Here is a 16,309-nt window from a genome sequence, read left to right on the forward strand (position 1 = left end):
ATATAGAGACATAGCCACACTGGAAACAAATGGTAGTAGTTACCACCAAACTGTCTGAAAAACTTGTAAAGACAGTCCTGGTGCCACTGCAGAAGCTTGAATCATTTCATGCCAAAATTTTGGAAGACAGTTTGCAGCATGTGTGTGACTGAGTGTCTCATGATTAAAGTCAGAAATAGAGTGAGTTTACATGCTGCAATTCTGGCACAGAATAGCCCAAGAGGCTGGTCTGGTAGCATAACATCATGGGCTTAACTCTTTCGGATTCCTGATCAGAAGTTTGGAACAACCAAGATGACTTTGTCTGTTGAACCCATCCCATACTTTACACAGAGCCCCAGGCTCGGGAAGTGTAATGACTGCAGTGCAGTGCAGACAGGATCAATAAAAGCTCGAATGTCTAGTAACCTGGGACATAACAGCAAACATCTCATTAAGATGGCCAAGTTAGACTACGGTTGAAACGCTAAGAACTGGGCTGGCTTTCTGTTAAGTTGAATCCAATTGCCAGAGCTATCTAACTCCTTACCATAGGTATTTAAACTGCACTATACAGCTAAAGGAAATCAGAGCTGCCCCGCATTCTTATATTTCTGTCCTTGGCATCACAGCCTCTCAGCAGCCACCCCTGTCAACTGACCAGTGCAGTACCCTGTCCTTTGTACTAGTTTACTACCAGCACCAACTCACGGGTTAGATGCCTTGCATATTTACCGCAATACAATGCTTTGCATTGGCTAGCTGAGTGCCACATGTCCAGCCAGGAACAGCTCCTGAAATGTTTGAGAGATGTTGCTCCTCTGAGGAACGTGCTACATGGTCTCAAAATAAACTGCTGCTGGCTGCTCTGGCAGGCTGCTTTCATGTTAAGGCAAGGCAAGGCTAATGATCTTCACAGTCCCAGGCTAGACCAGGTCTTGTCTTTGGTGCCAGACTGATAAACATCCCCAAAGCCAAACGTGCTGGTGGGACTGTAGACACAGAACTTACAGAAACACTACAGGTAGGGCTATGCGCCTTAAAGTGAGTGCTCAGAGCACAAGCATGGAGCGCACCTGGGTACAGCCTGCAGTGCTGGGGGCTTTTCTGGCTCATCTAGGCTGGCTTCCTTCCTCTGCTGTCTTGTACCTCTGGTTTCTGTCGAGATGCCATCAGGCACACTTCAGGTGCATTACCAGTGTTGAGATCCTACACATCTCTCTCTGCCAGCCACACCAGCTCAGCTACATTTCACGCTATTTTAGATTCTCCATGGCAGTGGCTAAAATCAGTCAGCATGGACACCAGGGGATCAGAATAACGTGAAGGAAGAATTATTTATCAATATGCAGCCCTTGCTAGTGGCTGCATCCCTTTATCAACCACTCTTACAAGTGAAAACTGGTGTATGTGGTGGGAGAGGGGGAGGTGTCCCTTTCAGGAACGCTGCCACACCAAGCTTCCTTCTCCAAGCACAGGTGATCATTCACCTTGCGGACATGTGCCCAATCCAGTCAATTCCCCTGGACCACACTGTCTCTGTACGTGCCTTTCAGAATGTAATACCCAGGAGTTCAGGGCACAGAGAGTTTTTTGGACTCTGTGGCATGTGGGCCTGATACGCGGGGGTCAGTTCTGCAGGACACTCACATTTCTGATCAGTTCCTGGAGGACAGACCACATCCTGTTGGCTTGTTTTGGTGGGCTGCTCTCAGACCAAACAGCAGCTACTGAAATTACAAAGCATGCCTATCGGCACTACAGATGTCTGGTTGCGTAGCTGTCGGTCAGGGGTGCTATGAGGTGTGATCTCCGACCAATACAGCTGTGCCAGCAGAAGTCCCTAGGGTAGACACAGCCATACTGCCAGAGCTGTGCTTTTACTGGTATGGCTTGTTGTACTCAGAAGGGGAGGTTTTACTTGGCCAGTGTAGCTGTGTTCAGTCGAGCAGCGCTGTCCCAGCATGGTACACCACTATTCCAAAGCATTCCCAGCGTAGACGTGGCCTGACTCGCCAATGCCCTCAGCTGATCCCTGGTTAGCCCTCTCCACGGAGGAGGGACTCGTGTTTCCATGAGGTGACGAGTTTATTACATGTCCGGAGCTCAGGACTCCAGCTCCTTTGTTCCTGGACTGGAAGAGACCTGGAGAAAACAGTCACAGAGCACTCTGCCCCCTGCAAGGAGGGCTAGGCCAGCATTCCTTTCTGACAAGGCTCCATGTCTTGTGTGGCACATGACACCCAAATTACCCCTCCCTCACGTGTCACTGCCCCCCAGGACCTCTCATGTCACCATGCCCAGCCCTCCCGCCCACTGCCCACTCCTAACCAGTACAGGAGCTCCTGTGATCTCTGTTACTAAATTCAATACATTTCTCGTTTTACAATTTTCAGTATGCTGCAGATTTTGCATCGGGCACCACGTAACTGTCCCGAGCACACTGTCCTGGGGAAAACAGGAGGTGGATTCCCAGGTGAAGGGCAAATTGGAGCCTGTGGCACTGAGAAAATGTGGGAGGCTGTTTGGGCTCCTGGCCCCCAGGAAGCAGTAGAGACATCATCTCCTCCATATTGAAAGCATCTCCTCCTTCCCTCCCCTGCCCGCACTCAGAGTGGGAAAGGGAATGGAATTCATTTTCCATTCTCTATGAATAGCTCTTCACAGCTGTCCCAACATACCATGTCTGTAACTTGCTGCTCAGAGCCACACATCTGGATAAGCACATCAGCATGATGTTTTACCAAAACCATCAGCAGTGAAGTAAACATCGGCATGTAAATGGTCATTACGTTTCAAACAGCCCGTTGAGACAGTTCACACCCCTCAGTGCTGTCATTTCAGGATGTCTGCAGACTCAGGCAGACACTGTCCACCTTTGAAAGGCTCATTTCAGAGCCAGAAGGACCAGACACTTTTAAGAAGAATGGCAGCTTAGTCTTTGGAGCCCAATTACGCAGCAAATGAGGGCAAACTTGCATTATGCATTCGCTAATGACCCTGCAACTGACTGCGGGGGAGGAGAGGGAGGGCTGGCTGCCTCAAGAGGAGCCGAGTTTTGCCCTGTTCATGGGCACAAGACTAAAAGTGAGGCTTGTAGAGGCCTTGAGGAAAAGCACCAAAGAAACAATCCCGAGTGCCTAGCTGATGTGGACTCCATGAGTTCCCTTAAGAGTTGTGTCTCCAAAGGGCTGAATTAAGCCATGTCTACCCTACAGCAGCTAGAGGGGCATAGCTGCTGCTAAGCTGGCATAACCCTGAGGTGCAGACGCAGCCTATGACGACGGAAGGGGTTTTCCCATCACTGTAGGAACACCACCTACCTACCTGACAGAAGCTCGTCTGCACTTGAAATGCTACGGTTAACATTCAGTTAGGGTCAACCTAGCTTTTTAGTGCACCCACACCTAAGCATGCTGCCATCAACCTAGCTGTGCCTACACTGAGGGATTGATCAGATTAGCTCCAGCACTCAGGGGTGTGGCTTTTTCCCACCCTTGAGCACCATAGTGACGTTGACTTAAGTTTTAAGTGTAGACAAGGCCTTCAACTCTGTTTACACCAATCCCTTAATCTCCTCACCCTGACATATCTCCTAAAGATCGGAGCGGAAAAGGGTTTCATCCTGAGCAGGGCAGGAATGGCAGATCAGGTTTCGGATCTTCACCAAGAGAACGCTTAGTGATGCTTTCAAGAGCCTGCCTCTAAATACTAAGACGGCCTCCCTGGACTGTGGCACAAAGTATCGTCACACAGTGTAAGGGAGCACAACAGAATTCACGTTACCATTGCTCATTCTGCAGTATCTGTCAGACTGGTGCTACGTCTAAGCTAAGAAAAGTAGAAGAAAGAAAGACTGCAGCAGAGACTCACTTCTGCAGCATTGCTTGCCACTCGCCTAGTCTGTCTCCTATGGGAAACCGCTTAATGGTGCCCTGAATCTTTGCTCGCCACTCCCTCATGTAGTCCTCAATGTCAAACACGAACGGCTGCTGCCCGAAGTTGGCGTCTACGATTTCTCCTGGTGTCTGCAGCCCCACAGTGGGATAGAGATTTGACTGCAAAAAAGAAAGAAAGTCACATTAATGCTTCCCAACCCTTTCCCATGGGCTCCAAGAGGAGCACATGGGTTTGTCTCTGGCCCTCAGGGATGGGCTCCAAGGGCAGGGGAAGCTAGTTTTTAAAACCATGACTTGTAATAAAAGGGGCAAGAGGCAACTATGGCTGCTCTAGGTTGGTGACAGCCTCCAGGCTCAAGAGCCCAGTTCCTGCTGCTCGAAAAGGCGTGGCATGAAACCAGCACATTGGGCTGCTTTCCCGAAGGACTGAGATCTATGTCACAACTAGCATGTGTGACCTGTCAATCTATTCTTCCAGAGGGTTGTGTGATCTCTACCACAATGCAGGAGCCGGGACAGTTACAAAGACTGAAAGACAAGTGTTTGCATTAGTAAGGTGACTACAAGATACCCAACAGATGGGAGAGCTCCCATGCCAGCATCTTGGAGGAGGACTCCCCTTTACCACAACTAACCCAACTAGACTAGACCTGGTCCAGACAGGATCTCCAGCTCTCTATTCTAGGGAACCCTTTCACCTTCATTTCCCCACACCCTGACAGATAGCTGCTATCCAAACATCTTGCACCTCTGGGCAAAAGGGGAAGGATGCAGGACCCCCTCAATCAGCCCCGCGACAAGGGCTGTCCAGCACAGCAGGTGGGGTAGTAAGAGGGTCCTGTAGTTGACTCAGCTCGCCAATGATGCCAACCAAACCAGCAAGTTCACTACCTGGGTTCAATTTCATTTCCAAGTGGCTATGCCAATGTGACAGTCTCTCCAAACATCAACCAACACATCATTCAGAGCTCCTGGAGGGTTGAGACGATGTGATTCAAGTATGGGGAGATGGTCACTGTACACAGTACAAGCAAATGAATGCCATTTAAGTTAGCCCCATACCAATCCTGACCCAATCAAAACCTTTGGAGATTCTCAAAATGGTGCTGTGAGGTATCCAATCTCCATGGCATGTGGCAGAATGAGGGGAGACAACACGCAGAGCAAGGCCTCGCCAAATATTTCATTGTGTGGACGACATCTTAGAGAGTCTCCTGGCCACTTCTCTGGTTCATGATCACATCCGTGGGGCACCTACAGCAATCGCTTAGGCAGGAAGCTAGGAGGAGTCAGTGTGATACAGTCACTGGAAACAAGGAGCAAAGGTGGCATCATGTGACCAGACCACTGTCCACAGACCAGCAGCAAGCGTGCCAGGAACCAGTGGTGATCTGAGGCCCACGGTTTGGGAACCACTGACAGTAAATATATCTCCCTGCTTTATTCTGTTGCCTTGTAGCTAACTATTCACATTAGGGCCCCATCATGGTAAAACAAGGAGCAAAATGGGCCCAAGTTCCTAAGGGAAAAACTGAACTTCCTGCCCGAGCGCTATCACACAGAGAAACACAGCTCAGTAACTAGCGACAGTCAGAAAAGTTCAAGGATAGGTGAGAACTTTATTGCAGAGACGGCCACGGGTCCTCTCTTTGATACATGACACTGGACGACACGTGCCAAGCAGTTCCTTCCAGCCTGACCATATGGGAGCCTATGCTGGAGCCAGGGATGCCACCTCCTGTTATGAGTTAAAACGAATAAAGGCAGAGTGGAATTTCCGAGAGGTGGCCACACTGATTACTTGCCACTTCGAGGCTCCTGAAATCCTGCCTGGTCACAGAGAGAGGAAGAGCCAGAACTCTGGCTTGTTTAGTTTCATGCACTTGTTAATGAGTGCTAAATGGTGGGCCACACTTTCCAGCTGCCATGTGAGATATAATAAAACAGAACAGCAGTAGATGCTGGTGCAACACCTCTCAGGACACGGCTAGGGATCTGTCCCAAGGTAATGTCAGTGCCTGAGAGCAGCCTGATGGTCCAGGCTTCACTCTCCACAGCTAAGCAACCTCACTGGATTCTGTGACTGAAGAACTCCTTTGGACTCTTTCCTTCTGCTCTAAGGTTTCAAAAGCACTAGGTATGTTGGGCAGATGAAACAGTGCGACTTCTCCCTTCCCCAAAGAACCTCCCAGCAAAGCTGGCATTTCAAGTCCAGTGAACTGGAGCATGCTTTTCTTCACCAAAAGATCTGCATTTAGCTGCTGTTGAGTCGACTGAGATATGAACGGCTGGCACTGTACGTTTCTGGAGTCTGAAATGCCAAAACGAAGTGGAAGCAGCTGCTCCACATAACACTAATTTCCTCCCCTTCTCCTCCCCCCCCCAGGCTGGGAAAGGAAAGGAGGAAACGAAGCTGGCTGCATCACTGACTCAGCATCTCCTTTGTATCATATCCCTGAGCAAGAACAACTGGTGGGTTACGTGGGTGGGCTAATTCAGATGCAGCTCACACCACCCAGTGCCTTATCACTAGCGGCTGCTATGCGTGTGCACCACAGCACAGCGAGGAGATGGCCCAGGGGGGAATTGTGGTATTTAAGGAGCGGAGTTAGAGATCCCCCTCCCCTTCAAACAGAACTGGCAATAAGGAAAAGCCTCCAACAGACACTACCGTCTTGTCAGTCTCTGCATCGGGCCTCCAACCTGTTTCAGTACGGCCAGCCCAAGGCCATAAGTCAGACCCAAAAAATCCCAACCCATTAAAAACAATATGTCACAGTGGTTTTTCCTTCAGATTTCTTCACCGTCAGCAGAAGCTGCCAGTCCCCCCTTGGAGAGTGGTCACAATGCAGCCTCTCTTGCACACAAACCGTAACCTCCTTGTTCGCTGATCGGAGCAATCGTCACTTACACTCTCTGATCCTACGGGGTGCAGGGAGCTACCATTCTACCCCGTCCCTACTGAGTGGGGCAGCTACCTATCCGGCCTTGCGTTCTCCCTCAATGCTCCCCCCACTGTCTCCTCTTCCCCACCTACCTCCTGCATTCATTTGAACATTCTCTCCATTCATATTTCCCTCGGTCATGCCACATCCCCTGCTCCCCCAGTCTACCTCCTGCGCTCCACAGTCCACAGACCCCACTTAGTTTCCTAACACAGTTCCCCTCGCTGCTGTCTCCTCTCCCACAGCCTCATTCTCTGCATGTTCCTAGCATAGCGATTAAGGGGCCATCATCTTCCCTGAGAGCAGCCTGGCTTCACACCCACTGAAAACGTACTGGATCTACAAAGTTAATGAAAGTCAAACTAGCAAAACCTTTGGCAGATAGGAATCTGCAGCACACAGGGAGCAGGTCACTTTGCGGAGCTGATCTGCACTTTTAGGACCCTGTTTGCACAACTGGCTGCCTCAACTCTCATCAGGGCATAGGCATAACTGGGGGCAGATATTAAAGGGGTACTGACGATACGAATTTTTTAAACTGACTACATTTTTAAAACAATTCCCATTTCTGCTATATTCAAAGATTCTGAGGTCAGACAGAACCACACCTGATCGCCTGTATAACACAGCCCATAGAACTTCCCCCAAATAATTCCCAGAGCATATTGTTCAGAAAAGCATCCAATCCTGATTTAAACACTTAAAAATATAGCCCTCTTTAAACAGTATTGCCTGACATTAAAAACATGCCCTGAAAAATATGCAAGGGCTTTTCTGCTCTCCCGTTGATATTTATGCAAGTCTTTTCAGGAAAGGCAAGACAGTCTGACACTGTCTGGACCTGGATGCATGAGAAAGTTGCACTGTGTAAGTTTAAACGGATTTAGTTAAACCAATGCAAACCCCTGCATGGATGCTCATCTCACTTTAAAAGTGGCTTATTTTTTTATTCACTTAAACCTGTTCCCTGTTGAAGTCATTTCTGGCTAACTTTTCAGTGATAACAGTCTAATGTAGATAAACATTTTCAGAGAAATGCAATTTTTGAGCAGAGTGTCTCCATTTACACTTCTTCAGATTGGAAAATCAGCACTCACCACCTAACCTATAAGCAGTGCTGCTAGGGGCTGTGTATTTTACCCAAGGCCCATTGGTACCAGTAAAGCAGGGGTGGGGAACCTACTGCCCGCAGGCCGGATCCAGCCCCTTGCTCATTTTCATCCAGCCTGCAGGCCACACATGTTCAACTCACCCACCAGGGGGTGAGCGCAGAGGGCGAGCTGGCGTTTGCAGCTCCAGCCCCGTGAGGGGCCCGAAGCTCGGGGCTTCCCACCCTCGGGGCTGGAGCCACAAGAGGGAAGCCCCAAGCCTCGTCGCTCCCCAGGGGCTGGATTCACCAAGGGAAGGTCATGCCTGACTAATCTAATCGCCTTTTATGATGAGATTACTGGTTCTGTGGATGAAGGGAAAGCAGTGGATGTATTGTTTCTTGACTTTAGCAAAGCTTTTGACACGGTCTCCCACAGTATTCTTGTCAGCAAGTTAAGGAAGTATGGGCTGGATGAATGTACTACAAGGTGGGTAGAAAGCTGGCTAGATTGTCGGGCTCAACGGGTAGTTATCAATGGCTCCATGTCTAGTTGGCAGCCGGTATCAAGTGGAGTCCCCAAGGGTCGGTCCTGGATTGCACTCTCAGCAAATTTGCGGATGATACTAAACTGGGAGGAGTGGTAGATACGCTGGAGGGGAGGGATAGGATACAGAAGGACCTAGACAAATTGGAGGATTGGGCCAAAAGAAATCTGATGAGGTTCAATAAGGATAAGTGCAGGGTCCTGCACTTAGGATGGAAGAATCCAATGCACCGCTACAGACTAGGGACCAAATGACTAGGCAGCAGTTCTGCGGAAAAGGACCTAGGGGTGACAGTGGACGAGAAGCTGGATATGAGTCAGCAGTGTGCCCTTGTTGCCAAGAAGGCCAATGGCATTTTGGGATGTATAAGTAGGGGCATAGCGAGCAGATCGAGGGACGTGATCGTTCCCCTCTATTCGACATTGGTGAGGCCTCATCTGGAGTAGTGTCCAGTTTTGGGCTCCACACTACAAGAAGGATGTGGATAAATTGGAGAGAGTCCAGCGAAGGGCAACAAAAATGATTAGGGGTCTAGAACACATGACTTATGAGGAGAGGCTGAGGGAGCTGGGATTGTTTAGCCTGCAGAAGAGAAGAATGAGGGGGGATTTGATAGCTGCTTTCAACTACCTGAAAGGGGGTTCCAAAGAGGATGGCTCTAGACTGTTCTCAATGGTAGCAGATGACAGAACGAGGAGTAATGGTCTCAAGTTGCAGTGGGGGAGGTTTAGATTGGATATTAGGAAAAACTTTTTCACTAAGAGGGTGGTGAAACACTGGAATGCGTTACCTAGGGAGGTGGTAGAATCTCCTTCCTTAGAGGTTTTTAAGGTCAGGCTTGACAAAGCCCTGGCTGGGATGATTTAACTGGGAATTGGTCCTGCTTCGAGCAGGGGGTTGGACTAGATGACCTTCAGGGGTCCCTTCCAACCCTGATATTCTAAGCCCTGAGCTTCAATGCCCCACAGCAGGGCTGGAGCCGCGAGCACTGGCTCCCTGCACCGCAGGGGGGGAAGCCCTGAGTCTTGGTGCCACCTCCGTGGGGCTGGAGCCTTGCGCGCCGGCTCACCCCACTGGAGGGGAAGCCCCGCCTCTGCGCCCCCCTGAGCAGGTGAGTTGAACAGGTGTGTGGCCGCCATTGATTTTTTTTGGTGCGTCAGTGGCTCCTGATACATAAAAGGTTGCCCACCCTTACAGTAAAAGAAAAGAAATTGGTTTTGAACTCTCTGTAAGGAAACTGTTCCCCGACAGGTAATGGGCTGAAGGACCAACTTAAATTTCTGGTATAAGCTCACTGAAGTCAGAGCCACCCCACTTGTGAATTCAGCCCCCACAACTTCCCTACAACTGGTCAAGGAAGTGCTGCTTATTGCCTGTCTTGTTGGTGTTCTCTAGAAAATTTGCTTCAAGCAGAATAGGCCACAAATGGAGGGGGAAACCTTTACACCCAGTGCCCAAGAGAAATATCAGACCACCGTGTGTGTGGTCAAAAGAGAAATCCCATTTCAAGGGAACAGGACAAGCCCTATTAGGGTCCAAGGCCCTTGGATCCTACAAGGCTCACTCAGTTAAGATTTCTGAAGATCTTCATTATTTTCATTCCCTTTTACAGCAAAACTTCTAGAACAGAGTTTTCACAGCCCTGGTGAAGGATGTGAAGAATGCAGTTAATATTTAACATCTTTTATACTTTATGTTCTCTTTGCTGTACCTTACAATGAATGCACATTGTGTTTCAACTAATCTGAATGCGTCTTCCTTGCTATATTAATGCATAAACATTACCTAAGGTCTAAAGCACTTGGAAGCTGTATTGATGCTAAGCACTATGATATCTGAGGTCTGCTATCATTCCTAAAGAGTGTCTTGATCAGTCCTAATGTTGCTGTGCAACCCAAGGGCACCAGTCAGGATCAGAGACCAAACCTCCGGGACACTGCTTTAAGAAACAGAGGAAGATGTGGTCTATGCCCCTAAAGAGACCCAGGCAATGGGTGGGAAAAGGTATCAAGCAGCAGCAGAGAGGCCAGACAGCCTGTTATCTCTGTTTGACTCTGGGGAGAGCTAGGGGAAGGGGACAACAGGAGGTGGTGAGTAAACAGGAGCAATGGAGTGGGGGGAGGGAGAGAAGGAAGGAAGAAGAGACTTTGTGGGGCATGAATCGGGATGGGAAAGGGAGGACAGGGGATGAGGCTGGCAGCACAGGGACTGTGAGGTCGAAGGTCCGGGCAAGCTACCAGTCAGCAGATATAAAACAACATCCAGACAGCAAATTGCAAGCAGCAGCCTGCTGCCATCACGGGTGTCTGTGGCTGCGAAGGAGGAAGGACCTGGATGGGAAAGACCTGCCTGCTGTCAGTCCCTGACAGAGAAACCCATTTTCCTTTGCCTCTCCTGAGGAAGTGCTGATACAAAGTCTTGGGCTCTGCAGCATTTCTCTGCCCCTTGCCAGCTCCATAACTGGACGTGTACACTTCATTGCCAAATGGGCTTTCGAGGAGGCGTGAGAATCACTTCTGCTCTAGTTACCAGGCAGGAACTGGGGTCTCTGGTAACATGCTCTGCACCCCTATGGCGTGGGAGCATGGACCGCTGCATTCCTTCATTCCGCGCTTTGTTGAAGAGCGGGGACAGGCCCAGGCAGAGGGGAAGATATCACTAGTATACAGCGTGGCACGCTGGGGCTGACATGCCTTGGGTGCACTGGCGGTATGAGGCTGTGGGAAGAGCCAGTTCATTCACACATTGAAGAAAGCGACACTGGCTGTCTGCAGCATTTCCAGTCTTGTTTGTACTCAACAGTGTGAGATCCACAAGGCCAAACCCTAACAGTGCTCACAACGAAGTCCTGCTTTCCCACTGAGTCCTGTCCTGTGCACTAGCTTCCTGGAAGAGACCGATGCTCTACACAAAACATCACATGAGCAGCACCACAGAGATCTGGGTGCCAGGGCAAAAAGACTAGAGGGAAATGTTCTGTTAGACCTATAAGAGCAATAATGGCCAGGAAATACCCTCACTGTTAGCCATTATTGCATACATTGTACTGAACACTCTGGAGTGTCACCACAGGACTTGTTCAGCTGACACCCTAAGAGTTGTGAGCCTAAACTGAAAGGCAGCTCTCAGAACCGAGGCTGCACCTTGCTGAACACGGGCGTTAATCTATAAAAGGAGTACTAGTGACACCTTAGAGACTAAACAATTTATTTGAGCATAAGCTTTCGTGAGCTACAGCTCACTTCATCGGATGCATTCAGTGGAAAATACAGTGGGGAGATTTATATACACACAGAACATGAAAAAATGGGTATCATGCACACTGGAAGGAGAGTGATCACTTAAGATGAGCTATTACCTGCAGGAGAGTGGGGGGGGGGGAGGAGGAACGGGGGACCTTTTGTAGTGATAATCAAGGTGGGCCATTTCCAGCAGTTAACAGGAACCTCCGAGGAACAGTAGGGGTGGGGGAAATAGTTTTACTTTGTGTAATGACACATCCACTCCCAGTCTCTATTCAAGCCTAAGTTAATTGTATCCAGTTTGCAAATTAATTCCAATTCAGCAGTCTCTCGTTGGAAACTGTTTTTGAAGTCTTTTTGTTCTAATATTGCGACCTTTAGGTCTGAAATTGAGTGACCAGAGAGATTGAAGTGTTCTCCGACTGGTTTATGAATGTTATAATTCTTGACATCCGATTTGTGTCCATTTATTCTTTTACGTAGAGACTGTCCAGTTTGACCAATGTACATGGCAGAGGGGCATTGCTGGCACAGGATGGCATATATCACATTGGTAAATGTGCAGGTGAACGAGCCTCTGATAGTGTGGCTGTGTGATTAAGCCCTATGATGGTGTCCCCTGAATAGATATGTGGACACAGTTGGCAATGGGCTTTGTTGCAAGGATAGGTTCCTGGGTTAGTGGTTCTGTTGTGTGGAGTGTGGTTGCTGGTGAGTATTTGCTTCAGGTTGGGGGGGCTGTCTGTAAGCAAGGACTGGCCTGTCTCCCAAGATTTGTGAGTCTTATGGGTCGTCCTTCAGAATAGGTTGTAGATCCTTGATGATGCGTTGGAGAGGTTTTAGTTGGGGGCTGAAGGTGATGGCTAGTGGCGTTCTGTTATTATCTTTGTTGGGCCTGTCCTGTAGTAGGTGACTTCTGGGTACTCTTCTGGCTCTGTCAATTTGTTTCACTACACAAAGTAAAACTATTTCCCCATGTTTACTTCCTCCACCCCCCCACTGCTCCTCGGCTGTTCCTGTTAACTGCTGGAAATGGCCCACCTTGATTATCACTACAAAAGGTTTTCTCCCCCCCGCTCTCCTGCTGGTAATAGCTCATCTTAAGTGATCACTCTCCTTACAGTGTGTATGATACCGATTTTTTCATGTTCTGTGTGTATATAAATCTCCTCACTGTATTTTCCACTGAATGCATCCGATGAAGTGAGCTGTAGCTCACAAAAGCTTATGCTCAAATAAATTGGTTAGTCTCTAAAGTGCCACAAGTACTCCTTTTCTTTTTGCGAATACAGACTAACATGGCTGCTACTCTGAAACCTATCTATATAACTGCACATCTATTGAGGACTGCAGGGGGAGTATTTAACCTTATTATTGCTGCACATGGAGAATGCCCGAAGTCCAGCCACACTCCCTGCAATCTCAGGATAGAGTGGAATACAACCCACTGGCCCTACCCACGCATGAAGGAAAATTCCTTCCTGACCTGCATGTTTGAAGCATTATAGACGAACAGCATATTCAACGAGCAAGCAGAAAATTTTGGCTCATGTAGGATGCCCACAAAGTTTGGACTCCTTGTCAATCATTGAGACAGCCATCTTCTTATAATCTCACAACTACTTTTCACTGTCTCTGGCGCAGTTAAGTGCAACGCCATGTGGAAGCTCCTGATTTGAGAGCAGCTTGACACATTTCAGGCTGGCAGAGCCAAGAAGTGACTATCAAACCCTAGAGAGCGGAGCTCAGCACATCTTCGCAGTAGCATTGCCTATGGCTGGTTACAGAGGGTGTGTGCAGGGCTTGCCAAACGCTAGCGGAGCTGTAATGAGTACATAGGTGATGGCGGATAAGGGGACCTAAAAACGAAGGAACAATTGAGCATTTCTGACATTTCTGAGCATTTCCGTGTTAGTCTGTATTCTCAATCTCTAATCGCTACCTTGGAAAGGGAAAGACCCTTTGCTGCAGTATTCGGATGGGAGCAAGGGGAGTTTAGAAGCAGTAACACCAAACAAGCAAGTGTGCTTTCTGTTAACAAGGTTTGAGATGCTAAAGCGCATTATCATACGCTGAGCCTCAAGTGAACACTACATAGTGCTCCCTGCAGACAAGGCTGCTCTTAGGAGACAGCCATTTAAGGTGTAATAAAGTAGGAATTCATGCTGCAGTTCCAGGAGAGGTAACTATTCTTAATGAGGATCTTGTGAGCGACCACACATCTGGCGATGAGACTGTGCAGTCTCATAAAAGGGAGCACCCTCATCCCAATGCAACAGAGGCAGACGGGAAACATATATCATTCAGGAATATGTGCTACCCCTTTAACATGGCATTAAACAGAAGACATCACACATCCCAGTTACTGTCCCCCTCCCTTTCACTTGCAACCCTAGTTAAAATACTGAAAATAGTTGTACTTACAGGGAGGTCTGTAAAGGCTATACCTGTGGGGGGAAAAAATATTAGAATTAAAAAGACAAAGGATTTTTCCCCACATGTGCCTACAGACTTAACATGCTACAAAACGTTACTACATTTCAGTAAATCTCAGCTCTGGCCCTGGACTTAGCGACCTGTTATTTAACAAAAAGAAAAGGAGAACTTGTGACACCTTAGAGACTAACAAATTTATTTGAGCATAAGCTTTCGTGAGCTACAGCTCACTTCATCATTTATTTAACAGAGTCTCCCCTTCTCCCTCTACCTGGACCCTGTGGTTTGGCAAAGATTCAGATCAGAGTCTGAGTGTTCTCAGACTCTCTTTCCCATCAGTTTTAGTGCATTAAGCTTCACAAAAGCAGCCCCCTTTTCCTTTGCTTCTCCCTCACATCACTGCAGGACTCCACTAAGAAGCCACTGGGTAAAGCTTCAGTTCAAGACAAATTTTTGATTTGGAAGCTGTGGTGCTTTAATATTGCTGTGGTCTGGCCTGAGGCTACCCCTCCTTTCCAGCCAGAGCTGTGGAGTTGAGCATTAAACTCCCTGTACAATTCCCAGGGGAATTGCTGGGCCTTGCACTAAGGCAGGGCTGCAGTCAGAAGCAGTTTCTCAGATATGCAGCAATGGAGATAACGGTAGTGCTCAGCTTCCTCCTCCACATTCGTAGATTCCAAGGCCAGAAGGGACCATGATTATCTAGTCTTACCTCCTATATAACACAGGTCAGAGACCTGCCCCAACATAATTCCCAGAGCAGATCTTTTAGAAAAACATCCATCTTGATTTAAAAATTGTCACTGATGGATACTCCACCACAACCCTTAGTAAGCTGTTCCAATGGTTAATTACTCTCACCTGTTAAAAGTGTACATCTTATTTCCAGTCTGAATTTGTCTAGCTTCAACTACTAGCCACTGAATAGTGTTAGACTTTTCTCTGCTAGACTGAAGAGCCCATTATTGTTACCCAAGTAGGTACCTACAGATTGTGATCAAGTCACCCCTTAACCTTCTCTTTGTTAAACTAAATAGATTGAGCTCCTTATGTCTATCACGATAAGGCAGGTTTGCTAATCCTTTAATCATTCTCATGGCTCTTCTCTGAACCCCCTCCAATATATCACCATCCTTCTTGAATTGCGGACAACAGAACTGGACACAGGATTCCAGCAGCAGTCGCACCAGTGTCAAATACAGAGGTAAAATAACCTCTCTACTTCAAATCTGATATTTGCAAATATAACAGAAGTGAAAAGATTTATGGGTTCTCTCTTAATTTCAATCTGACAAGTCAGAAAAGAGGCAAAAATTACATATAAACAAAGGTTTCTTATATTTGCTAAAGCAGGGATGAAAAGATTATTCAGCCACAGGTTCTGAACAGTACCAAAAGCTCCAAGTCACCAAGTCACGCTATGTGGGGAGCAGAACATGTAAAAGGTGTTTCCAGAAGCAGGAGGGCTGACAGGGTAACCACTTCTCCCAGAGTAGAGAGCACAGCGGTGCTGACTGGTGACCATGAGGCATCTGCACTGCATATTAGCTACTTCCAGGCTCCAACAGAAGACACAGACTATTTACATACAGCAGCAACTCAAGTCCTCTCTCTCTCCATGAACACGTGCCAGTACTTAGACTTGAAGGACACCAACAGCACCTGGGAGAAGGGCTGGTTTCCACCTAACTGCTTGCCTCCACATGGAGCATGTTGGGCAGTGACACAATGCATGGACACTCTTCCCCAACCACCACTAACAAAACTCCAGGAGTAAAACAACCCCTCACAAGCCTACTCATTGCCGGATACCCCCCCGTCTATCTCCTAGGCTCTCTGGCCCCAAACTCTCGAGAAGGAGCGTGTATGCCTCTCTGTGCTGCCACTCCACCATCACCCACAGAGCTCCTTCACTCCTCACAGGAGCAACCCCAGCCACCTTGGCTGCAATACCAAGTGCTAGGCTGTGTCTCAGACTTAGGCCTGGCCTACAGTACGCGGTTATTTCGGAAGTAGCCGAGTTACCTCAAAATAAAACTGGTTCTGTCCACACGACCAAACCAGTCTCTTCAATTTAAAGGGCTCTTTACCCTGATTTCTGTACTCCCCCTCGGCAAGTGGAGTCACGCTAAAATCGAGATCGCAGTTCTGGGTTACAGGTAATATTGGCCTC

General features: G+C 48.2%; 1 protein-coding gene across 3 annotated transcripts in view; it reads right to left on the minus strand.

Moving 5' to 3' along the window:
- The window catches only part of RANBP10 (RAN binding protein 10), a 168,128-nt gene that overhangs the window by 15,833 nt on the left and 135,986 nt on the right, over window positions 1–16,309 (minus strand). For all 3 annotated transcript variants that reach the window (XM_048816478.2, XM_048816477.2, XM_048816482.2), the window contains 2 exons: window positions 14,125–14,147; window positions 3,853–4,037 (listed from right to left, as the gene is read on the minus strand). In XM_048816478.2, coding sequence (XP_048672435.1) covers window positions 3,853–4,037; window positions 14,125–14,147 — 208 coding nt within the window. The remainder of the gene's footprint in view (window positions 1–3,852; window positions 4,038–14,124; window positions 14,148–16,309) is intronic.

This window comes from Caretta caretta, chromosome 12, assembly GCF_965140235.1.
Source record: "Caretta caretta isolate rCarCar2 chromosome 12, rCarCar1.hap1, whole genome shotgun sequence".
Taxonomy (NCBI): domain Eukaryota; kingdom Metazoa; phylum Chordata; order Testudines; family Cheloniidae; genus Caretta; species Caretta caretta.